Source organism: Apis florea, unplaced genomic scaffold, assembly GCF_048593485.1.
Source record: "Apis florea isolate Af1SG1 unplaced genomic scaffold, ASM4859348v1 contig_37_pilon, whole genome shotgun sequence".
Classification (NCBI taxonomy): domain Eukaryota; kingdom Metazoa; phylum Arthropoda; class Insecta; order Hymenoptera; family Apidae; genus Apis; species Apis florea.
Window position 1 is genome coordinate 2,566,093 of NW_028256861.1, and position 13,301 is coordinate 2,579,393.

Genomic DNA, 13,301 nt, shown 5'->3' on the forward strand with positions numbered 1-13,301 from the left:
TATTTATAAATAAATTCTAAAATCTTATTTGAGAAACAAATTATTTTTCAAATGATTTATTTCAAATAATTTTCTTAAATTTTTCTCTAATATTTTCGCATATTTTTTATGATAATTTTTTATGACAATTTAATAGAAAGATGTATGAAATGTTCATGGTAAACAATATTTAATATTAAATCGGAGAGATTGAAAAATGTAATAAATTTTTTAAATGTTGTAAATTATTTCAGAGATTGTTAGTAAAATAAAAAAAATTATATATAACATAGTTTTTTATATTAAAACGATATAAAAAATTATAAAAATATATTGTTTTTTAACTATTACATTAATTTTAAAAACGAATCATTCTAATCAAAATAAAAAATTATTCATACAATATTTGAAAATATTAATATAATTTTTATAATTTTTAAAATGTTTATTATACTTTTATTATAATATTTATTTTTTATCATAATAATAATAATTTTTTTATGCATGTTTATTTGATTCATGTTTTTATCATTTAGTATCATAAATTATGAATCATTCCTTTTTATTATTCTCTACATATAGATAATATAATACACATTCTCAACAAAGACGGAAAAGATTTCTAAATGTAATATATGATGATACGAAAAATTGAGAATCGATCGAAAATTTCATTTACTTCTTATCTTAGACACAAACCACTAGTAGCCATCCTGATACCGACGAGAATACATCGAGCCATGGCCTACCATGTACGCTAAACCGAGAGAATCAAAGCTTTAACTCCCTCGTTATTAGTGATAGCTTCGATCGTTTTATTTTTGTTCATTCTATAAGTATTAACATTATGTACAAATAAATAAGGAACAACATATTGTAAGTTGATTTTATGTATATCTCTAGCGAGATATTTCTGAATTATTTAAATCAGCGTTATCAAATGCAAACAATTTGTTTCATAAGTATTACTTATCATAAAACTGATGAGTCAAATATAACAACAATGAATCGGCAAAAGAGCGAAAATATTTATAATGATAAGTCAAATTGTATAAAAACTAAATATATGAACACATAATAAAATATTGAATACATAATATTCAAATTTAAAGTATTTTAAAATATATATATATAATTATTATCCTTAAATTATAAATATAATTTATAAGGATAATAAAAAAATTTTAAACGTTAAATTCCTATATATATAATTGTTAACGAATGAATTATATTCGACGATTACATCATTAATTTTTTCCAATATTCTTGATCGTTAGTCAATATTCCATTATTTACAGACATATATCTATAGATTCCTAACAAGAGATTATTTATATAGAATTAACAATTTGATTAATAATCGTTTTATAATAGAATAAATCTTCACATATTGTGTTTTAAATTACGATTGTATATAACATTTTTAAAAATTTTATTTCTGTAATGTTAATTATAATCATGCGAACGAATTTTTATATAATTTTTTTTAATATATTTGTTAATAATATATTGACTCTAAGAACATATCGATTCAAAAATTAATTATATAATAAAAATTAAAAAATAAATTCAAATAATTTTCATTAACAATGCCATATTATTTTGATAACAAAAGTGACGCCATAAATATTCACATAGTCAATTTTCAAATTCATCATTTGTAAAAATAACTTTTACATTCTACATTTCATCGAATCGAAATATTCAAAGCGATTTGTTCATTCCATGACATGTTCGAAGAGACTCGAATCTCTCGCTACGCACCACCGATTCACCCACTATCGAGGAAAGGGTGCCTGCAGGGGTGGTGACGGGTTTGGAGGTGCGCGCGCAGCTTACCCCCTCTGTCGGCCCCCGTGTAACACGTAATCGAACTGGGAGCGCCGCGGTTCGTTGTCAGCTCCGTCATCCGCGAACGACAGGGCCGAATCGTTGATGAAACGACTAAACGAAACGTCTTTAATAAATCGGCGAGTCTCTCAAAACGAAGGTATAACCGTGCCCAAGTGAAGTATCGTTCGAATTCATCCAATTGTAGTTTCCATCGAACCTTCACCGCTCGGTGAATCAAAAGAGGAATCTCGCTTTGGTTGCTGCCGGATATTGTGACATATCGGTGGTGGTGCATGAGTGCGCGTTGGGTGGAGGTACTTGCGGAGTGAAGGGAGTTTCATACTTTTTTCTCATGGTGGCTGGACGTCAATTATACTCAGGAAAAAGAAACGTCTTGCATTGCAAAGGACGATCTCGAAACAAAAGTGATCGAAATATCCGTATCATTTTGATTTCGATTTTAACAACGTGATTAACAAACGCATCCAATCTTTCCGAACGAACGAGCATCAAAGAGCTAGCTGATTGGTTTCGCGGAGTCGAGAGAGCGGATCGTGGAACAGTGGCACTCGTGAGGAGTCGACCTAAGTGTAATTCGTAGTGATTCGGTGGAGTTGCAATGGCGCCGAGCGCGACTCCGTCGAGGAGTGACTTGGTTTCGAGCAGTGTAGCCGGTGGTGATCGAACGAGCCATTCACGTGAGCGTACCCCATGTTACTAGAACCGCCACCTCGTGATCGAACTGCCGATATTATTCCTCCGTACTCGTACGAGTTCTCTTCTTTCTTGTTTCTCGGTGAATCAGCCGCCCATCATGAAAAGGATCCGCAAGAGGCAGCCGCAGAAGATCAGGGGCCGGTCGCGCGAGTGACAGTGCGTGCATGTGCGACAATCGTGTGGTGGTGGCAAATTTCTAGGTGATTTCTCGATTTCTCGATATATATCGAGATCGATCGTGCCCCTTATCCTCGTCGAAGGGACAATTTATTCCCTTCGACGATCATCCGTTCACGACAGTGATCACGACAGCGATTACGCCACCGATCGCGCCATGCCGTGGATAACGCGATACAACGCGATACGACGCTTCGTCACGGATTGATCGTGACGAAAATTAAGGACAAAAGAGAGAGAAGAGTGGATAGAGAGAAAAAGCGGAAGGAAAGGCTGGTGAAAAAAGAAAAAAAGGAAGAAGTGGTGGAGAAGAAGGAAGAGCAGGAAGGAAAAAGGAAGGAAAGGAGAGGAGCGAGAGACCGATAAGCTGGCTGGGTGGGTGGGTGGGTGGTTGGCGGAAGAGGAAGTTTGGAGGAAGTTCCTTGTCGGCAAACCTGTTTTTCTAGGATAATCTAGCCAACCTGGCGGACCAGGAGGAAAGTGGCTCGACGATGCAGGGCAAGGAGAGCCCCGTCGGGTCCAACACCCAGGAGACCCATCAATATGTTGGTCCTTATCGACTGGAAAAGACCTTGGGAAAAGGGCAGACCGGTAAGTGCAACAGATCTCTTTCGCTCTCTTGTACGCCTCCTATGTATCTATAAACGACTATACAGCGTTGACAATAAATCGTTTGGAAGATTCGCCGCGATACAAGGTCTGAAACGGCGTTGCAGCGTTATTCGTTCGGAATGAACAAAAGACAATAAAGGACGAATAAAAAAAGTACCTACACGTTGTGATATTCTCATCGTTTTTTCATACCGCTTCGTGTCTCTATGATGAGTTTAAATATTCAGTAAACTTTTTGATCGAATTGTAACGTCTCGAAATGATAGTATCGAAATTCTGGAAATTCTCAAAATTTGAAATTTTTGAGATATAAAATGGTTATTTTTTTTTTTTTAATATTATTTATTTTCTTAAAAACTTAGATTTAAAAAATTTTAATTTCTAAAATTTTTCGAATTAAATAGTTAAAAGTAATTTTGGCTTGCAAAAAATTTTAATTCATATATTTTATTTTTTCTCGATATAAATTATTATAATAAAATAATGAAATCACTCTAAAATGAAAATCTAAATTTAATTGAATTTATATTCCTACTGTAATCGCTTTATTCTTATTTTTAACCAAAAATATTTCTTATCAATTAATATACCAATTAATTAATGTTAATAGAAAATTCTACTCATTACTTTAACAATCTGAATAATAAGTAGAATTGCGATATGTTACAAACGTTGATAAATTATTATAATAATATAATTAAAAAAAAAACATAATATAAAATATATAAAAAATAATATAAATATGTATATATATGTAAATGAAATAAATCATAAAATATAATTAATATATATAATAAATCATAAAATATAATTATAATAAATATAATAATTAAAATTATAATTAATATTATCAAATGTGTCAAATTATTAAAATTTAATTAAAAATTTTTTTCTATTATAATAGAATATCTAACATCGATTTGCCTTTCTGTTATTTTCCTTTTTTTTTTTTTTTTTTAAATTGATGAATACTCTTCTTTAGAAAATTAAATTAATCGTGTGATTACAAAAATTATTTATATTTCGAGAAATATATATACTTCTATTAATAAACCACGATTTCTAATTTGAAGTGTTACATATTTAGAAAAATTTGCATTATTTTTTTTTTTTTTTTTTTTATAATATCACACAGATACACAAAGAAACATATTTTCAACTATGAAAGTAAAAAAGTACAATTACTTATTTCATTTTAATATCATTTTTGAGATATTATATTGCAAATTGCTATAGTTATTGGAATATATTTATTCTTGTACAAGAAAAAACTTAAAAAATCGACAAAAATCACATGATTTAATTCTAGAATTTCTAGGATAGGGAATATAAAATTTCTATTTTATATTTACGGCCTTATTTGAAGAATTGTTTTTTTAATTTCAAAGAATGAAAGAAAATAAAATGAGGATAAAATCAAGCGAAAGTAAGACAAGCACATGTCATTAAAAGAACAGATTAGAATACTTACTGTATTAACAATAAAATTTGAAATTTAATGTTAATTTTAACAATAGATATGTAATAAATATAAAAATTAATTCATTATTTTCTTAGATTTATTTGTAAAGAATTATTTCTTATAATTTTAATATATATTATTTTACATTTTTACAATAATTATTTATGAAAAAAACTATATTGTTCTATTTATATTATGAATATCCAATTTAATAATTTATAAAAGTTTATATATAATACTTTATATATAAAATAGAATTAATTGAAATCAAAACTTTTAAAATATCATTATTAGATTTCAATTTATTTATAAATTTAGTAATAAAATATATCATTTTATAATAATTTGAATTATTAAGAAAGTTAGGAATAAAATAAATAATCTAATATACTACATCAAAGAGAAAATTAAAAATTTTAAATTAATTAATTGCATAAAAATAAAAATTTGCATATTTTGTGTCACGATGCAACTTTCTGGCACAAAAAATTTTTTTAAAATAATAAATATTATATTCAACGAATTTGTTTCAGACAAGTTTCAAATTTTTTAATAAAAAACTTATATATATTGATCTGATAATTGGTTTGAAATAATTTAAATGAAAAATAAAGCTAACATAAAATAAAATCAAGTTAGGAAAATAAAATAGAATTTAAATTTCAATTTTGAACAATTTAACAAGAAAAAAAAAACGTCTAAATTAATTCTTAATATTACAGTATGTCTAAAAAATAAAACAATTTATTCTTTTATACTTTCCTGAAAATGCCATCTATCAATCATTCATGAAATTTTATAGGTTATGTAATTATATTTTTCATAATTTTTCATTATCTGTAACAATTAATGTAGTGAGTCTAGTATCTAGTTCTAACATGAAAATACAATAAAAGAATGATACTTGTACAATATATGTGCTTGAATCGAATTATATTTAAATTTTTGGCCAAAATTTACTTGCTCATCTAATGTATTCATATAATTTACTTTCTTATGGTTATTTATAATAATAAGTAAAAGGAAATAACGGAAATTGTTATAATAATATACACAATTGTAATAAAAATGCTTAAAGCAATTATGATAACAAAACTTTCCAAAAATTTATTTTTGTTTTGGTGTTTTATTTTTAGTTAATATAATATAATATAGTATGCATATTATATTACACCAATATTTAACCAAAAATATTTTTATATTTATTCTTATATTGTATAACATTCTTTCCTTAAAAGATGTTTCACTGTATTTAAATAAAATAGGCATTCTATACATTATCAATGTCTTACTTTTTATATATAATCACCGTGTATAATCAGATATATTATAAAGATCCATCTGAAATAATGCATATATGAATTATATGTTATTCTATTATATATATATATATAAATACAAATTCATTATATTGAATCATATGTATCCCATCAGGCTTGAAAAAGTTAAGATGTATTTTTGTTAAATATACTATCGTATTATATATAATGCAATATAATATTAATCATATTACGCAGATACATCGAACTCGCGATAAATACTACTATCAACATGCATAAAATAATTATTTAACGATTGATTAAATTTTCTAATTCGATTGAATCATTATACAATGCACGATTGATTCGATAAAAAAATTTAGAATTTCTTAGCGAAGAAACATTTTGATATAAATAGGAGACAGTTCCATATTTAAAAAATTGAGATTAAAACATCACAAAATCTGAATATTTAAGTTATATAAATTATATAAACTATTTGCCTATTATAGTCAAAAAAACAAAGAAAATTATTTAAAGATTTATTAATAATCATTCAATTATTTTTTTCATTAATATTAAAACATTAATTTTATAAATATTTTTCCAATTTATCTAAAATTGCTGCAAGATTGCTCTTCAATTTTTACCGCAGCTCGTTATGTTTCGTTCGATCGCCAATGAGATCTCAGATCCGCAAAACCTCGAGTATATCTATATCTCAACACGATTGTTTTCAGTGCGAAGCATGAGGGCGTTGCATACGCAAACGTAGAATTTCATTGCGCGGTTGAAAGACGGCGCAGAGCTGTAAAAAAAAAAAAAGAAAGTCGAGAGCTATATGTCCCCTTTCCACGGTCTGCCACGACCGCTTTTACAGCGTCATCCTTTAACGTGTTGTTCCATATATCCCCAAAGCGGTCAGAAACGCGAAGAAAATGCATCTTCCCCGAGGAGGAAGAATGCGCTTTTCATTCACCGCGTATATAGTTTTCTTTGCTGCAAGCTTGTGACTGTTCCCGTGAACTCGGCCACGGCAAACAAAGCTTGATGAAACAATTGTCGACTCGTGCTACGCGATAAACGAGTTGACCGATTAACACGTTTGTTGCTCCAGACCTTTAGTCATCATTAGCCAACCATAGATGCCGCTAGTGTTTTTTGTTCTCGTAATATAAGAGATAGATTTAAATAAAATTTATTTTAAATAATAATTAATTAGTCTCTTGAACGTTCAACATCATTTAAGATGCATAAATTTTTTGTCGTTATTATTATTATACAACATTATTATATTAAACTTTCATTTTTATTTTATTTCTTATATTCTTATTATATTATACATTACAAAGCATTATTTCATATAATATACATTGAATGAAATTTTTATATTATAATTTTCATAATGCAATGATAATTAATATTTTCACCGTGCAATGACTTTGATCATGATGATATACGATATAATAATTAAGATGAGGACAATTTAAAATAATTTGAGATTAAATATTACAAAACCGAAATATTTTCACAAATATTTTGAAAGCAAATACTTTAAAATTACTATTTTATTTAATAGTTGAATTTAATATGATTTTAAAATATTATTTTGATTAATATTATGAATCATTTTAAAATACAATATTTTTATTTACAGTGTTAAGTTTATTATTTACAATTATATTTAAGAATTTAAATATTAAATTGCTTGTGCACATCTTTATTCTTTAGATTATAGAGCGTGATTCATATAATTTTTATTATTTATTATTATTAGGTAATTCTAGAAATAACATCTTTTTCTTTTTATTTTTTAATTTGCAATAAACCATCGTATTATATCGTTATATTGTAAAATTAATATGAGACATATCACTATTTATAATATATTATTCAAATTTATGCGTAAGTTAAATGTTATTTTAGAATGCTATATCGTTAATATTTAAATTACAAATAAATTTTATCGGAAATAGCATTCCAAAATAATATTCATTATTTATACTTAGATTCAAAAATAAAAAATAGTGAATTAAAAAAAAGAGATATAAATTTCAATATAAAAATATTATATTGAATTCATATATGTGTAGATTGTATATTTGGTATATTCTTTTATGTAATATAATACAACATTCATTAGTATATAAATAGTATGACTTTAATACATATATCGTATTATAAAAGGATAAGAGATTAGAAAATATTTATTTAAAATATTATTTTTTTATATTTCAATAAAATTATTTATTTCAAAAAACAGTTTATTTGCAAAATTTCTGCAAATCTCTTGAAGAAATAAAAATATTTATTTTTAATTATTTCTTTCAAAAATTTTTTTTTTAACCTAAATAATATCAATTATTATTATTCTATAATAAATAATAAATATAATAATAAAATAATATATTTCAATTAATGTTTATGTAATATTATTGTATTATGTATATTATTTAATACTTATTAAATTATTTACATAATATTTAATATTATGTAATATTTGTTTATATTGTTTTTTGTTATATTGTTTATAGACAAAAAAAGATACTTTATATATTAAATTTATCAACAAGATATATGATTATTTGGTATCTTTATTAGAAATAACATTCAATATAAATATTGAATAATAGATATGATAATAATTATAATAAGCATATAATAATGTTAATTAAGAAATAATAATAATATAAATATTTAATATTGCAATACCAATTATTTTCATCAAAATCAAATAATAAATTACAGCAGCAAATAAATAATTTATTTTATGAAGTATATATTTGTGATAAATAAAATATTTAAATATAAATATATACTTACATCAATTTACTTTTCGTATGAATTACTTTATGAAATATTATTCAAGAAATAAACTATTTTTCAAATTACTTTAAAACATAATTTTAAAATAACTGTAATTTAAAAGTTTTTCAAAACGTATTTATGGATCATTTTAAGCCTTTAATACATATTACAACTTAACAGATTAGAATTTATTCTATAACAATATTTATTTTATATTTTTTAATAAAAAGTATGAATACTGACTGAGAAGACACATTTGAAATATTATTTCAAACGATATTTTATTTATTTCATAATTATTTGAAATAATAGTAATTACTTCAACAAATATAATTTCATTAAATTATAAAAATAAATTATCAGAGTCAAATTTATATATATAAAACTTAATAATTATTATATCCTGTTTCTATTAATTCTGTTTGAAATTATTTTGATTTTTTTTTTTTGATTAAATAAATAATAAATTTGGAATAAATAAATAATCAAATAATTTTTAATTATTATTATTATAATCAAATATTATCTTTATTTTCAAATAACAATTACAATCAAAATTAAATTATTTAATATAATTATTCATCATTTCTATTTCAAATAGATTTAATTGATTATTGTGAATATGAAGAGTATTTATTGAGAATTAATTGGAACAATATCTTTTATACTTAGCTTTAATCTTTATATTATTTCAATTGATAAGTTTTAAGATATAATTTAATTAAAACGATACATTTACACAACAATATGGATATCCAATATATATGGATATCTAATATTTCATAAATATTAGCTAAAATAATAATAATATATCATTTTAATTTTATTGATAACTAATGTATTATTTAAAGTGGTTCTTAATTTCTTAGGATTTAAATATAAGCTTTTAATTAAACATTTTATTTATTTAAAATAAGAATACATTTTAATATTGTTATTAATTTATTTATTATATTATTAATTCATATATGTTAGTAATTTACCACTTATTTAAAAAGGAAAAAATATTTGAAAAATATTACTATTAATATTTATAATATTAAGATATATTTTAAATTTATTATAAAAAATTAATTGTTTGATCGACTAGTCCATTGTACAAATTGCATTTTTCAAAATTATCTATGTAAATACTAATAAATATTAAATATTTTTTATGTATAATAAAATTTTAAAAAATTTTTTATGTTATATTTGTATCCTAACATATTGGTTCGTATAAGGAATGAAGAAAAGTTATGATGGAGGGTTTACAAGTTGGGTTCATGAGAGGTGTAAGCGTGACCAAGCGCAATTATCCGTAAGCGCGACCGTTCGACACGACCGTTTTATGACAATATAAAGGAGAACATTTCACGCGCAATGATCTATTAACAAAAAAAAAAACTAATTTTGAAAAAAAATGTTTCTATTATATTGATTTTAATCAAATTTAAGGAATGAGACCATAGAATTTGATTTTATTAAAAAACGAGAACGCAAAATTTAATTTGAAAAAAAAAATCATTTGCATATTTTTTTATTTTCATCTGATGAGATTTACAATTGATTGAATTTATTTTATTGAAAAATTGATTGATTTTCTGATATTGATATTTTCTGAATGTATATTATTTCCTAACATTAAGCATTTTTTTTTAAATAAAAAAGAAAAATAAAAAAAAATGTATTTAAAATAAAAGTATTTAGGAATAAAATTATATTTAAAAAATTATTTTGATTTATATTAAATTAAATATTAAATTTTAAATTATAATACAATTGTATTAAATTATGGTATAATTAAGTAATACAAAATAAAAGATAACATATAATAAAATATAGATTTAATATAATTATATTAATAATATAATTATTATTAAATTTAATATAATATAATTATAATTATAATATAACATAACTATAGATTTTATCATAGATCAAAAAGTACACAAGTTAAAAAGTTGAAAAAACAAATATATATGCACAATATCATATATCTATGCTCATAACTAGTAAAAAAAAGTAAAAATAAAAATATCTGTAAAAATCATCATAGAAAAACATTTTTACATTTTCGTAATAAAATAATACTTAAATCAAATAATAAATAATAAAATAATTCATTTTTCAAATACAGATAATATTTAAGATGAAAAATGAAAAATAAAATGCAAATGTAATAATAATTATTTAAAAAATTTATTTCAATGATTCGTTATATTATATGTAATATAAAAAGATTCTATAATTTTTGGTAATATTGTGGTGTAAACTTTCATTTTATTTTATAACATTTTACCCGCCTATATGTGTTTATTTATAAGTTATTTATAACTAAAATCGATTCATTTAGTTTTATCTTAAAAAGAAGAATTTCAAATATATTGATAAAAGTTTAATTACAAAAAGGAAAAATAAAAAATAATATGAATTTTTAATCAAAATACCACAAATATAATAATAAAATATAATATTAAAAATTAAAAATATCAAAATTTTATTAGTTTACTAATATTAAATACATTTTTTTCAAACGATTGATACTTGGTCCTCTTTTTTTTTTTTTTTGCTTATTATGCTCTTGCTCTTCTCGGCAAAAAATGTAAACAAACACCAAACTCCGGTCAAGCCATATCAGAAGAATCAATATTCTTGTTAGTCGACTGTGAAGCTTTGGTCTCGAATCTTTCTTGGTTATCCAACATTTGCCATAATGAAATTGTCCATCGTCAAGCATGAAACCAACTCCTGTCTACGCATACACGCGGCACTTTGTCGACAATCGATTAAGACATTTTGAAGGTTACCTTGCTGCCTAACCTTTGATTCCAAAGTCATGCGCTTCAAGATGAAACAGTTTCAAAGAAAGAGACAAAGAGAAAGAGAGAGCTAGGGCATGACACGACAAATCGATGCGATCGAACATTATGCGGCAAAACGAATTCGGTATTCGTGTCGATCCTCACGATATCATTCATGTCTTTAAGGTCATCGCACATGTAATAACACAACCTCACCAGATATATGAATATGAACTTCACTAGACGGACATGGATATATTCAGAATGTTGATATATTCAAGATCGATACCAGAGGTTAAAATAAATGCAAAAATTGGTATATGTAAAAATAGTGGTTTAGATTTATTTATTAAGTTATAAGCAATTTAAGTTTGCATTAGATGAGACGGAAAATGAAGTGATAATATAAAAGTGAATAGACATTTCTTCGTTTTTATTTCTGTTTTAATTATAATTTAATGTGAACTTGAACTACTTATAACTTAATAAATAAACTTCAATCAATATTTTTATACACTAGCTTTTATGTTTATTTTATCTTTCAGAATCGAAATCTTAATATATATTATGTTATATAAACAGATTGTGTAAATGATAATATTAGTGATTTATTTTTTATTCTTTTTTTACAAAACTTTTAGCAAATATTTCTTATATTTTTCAAAAAAATAAGATCAAACATAATATATTTTCAATTATAGTTAGAATGAAAGAATGAAAAAAATAAAATACGTGTTTTCAAGAAAAATGTATACATGTATAAAATATATGTATAGAATACATGTGAACACATGTATAGAATACATAATGAAATGAAAAAATATATAATAATTTATAATTTTAAGAAAGTATATTTTATTATTGAAAAACTGAAAGATCATATTAAAACTCTAAAAAATTTAATTATTATTAATTTATAGGAATTGGGCATAAAATACTACAAAATTATTAAAGTAAATAAAAATTTAAAAAATAAATATGAAATAAATTTATTTATTAAAATAAAAATATTTGCAAATTTGCATATTTTAAAATCTTATTACAAGATATAAGAAATAAAAAATAATAAATAATAAAATTTTTCATATATAAAAGACACAGATTTCAATTTATATTAAATTAGAGATGTACAAAAAAGAATACATATACATATTTATTGGTAAACTAACTTAGAAAAAATAAGCATTTTTAAAAATTTCATTGTAAAAAGACTATTTTATCATAAAAACATTTTCATATTTTCATAAAGAAATTAAATAACAAATATCTAAATACTAAATAAAATAACAAATATTTAAAAATAGTTTTTTTTAAATGCATTTTTATTTTCATAATAATATTATTTAAAATAATATAACTATAAATTATATATTTGAATAATTAAATAAATAAGAACTTAATTCCATAATATTCGATAATACTTAAATAAATAAAGATCCAACAACGACAATACGGTTGATTGTCACAGTTATCAGTCATAGTAGTACATACGTATGTATAGTCAGACAGACTATACTTAGGTACAAAATAACGGATATATGGATTACGTATCGTCCCATAGAAAATCAAAAATATTTAGTGAATCGTATTCATGATTGAAAATAGACATAACAAATATGTTAATAATTTAATATCGTTTGCCAAACTTTTATCATCGATCGTAAAATACAA

General features: G+C 23.5%; 1 protein-coding gene across 1 annotated transcript in view; it reads left to right on the forward strand.

The window, feature by feature from the left end:
- The first annotated feature begins 3,118 nt into the window (after positions 1-3,118).
- sff (BRSK family serine/threonine-protein kinase sugar-free frosting) overlaps positions 3,119-13,301 on the forward strand; it is a 46,275-nt gene continuing 36,092 nt past the window's right edge. Inside the window, exon 1 of the mRNA XM_086916088.1 lies at positions 3,119-3,297. Within this exon, the coding sequence (XP_086772214.1) occupies positions 3,198-3,297 (100 nt within the window). The 5' untranslated portion in view covers positions 3,119-3,197. The remainder of the gene's footprint in view (positions 3,298-13,301) is intronic.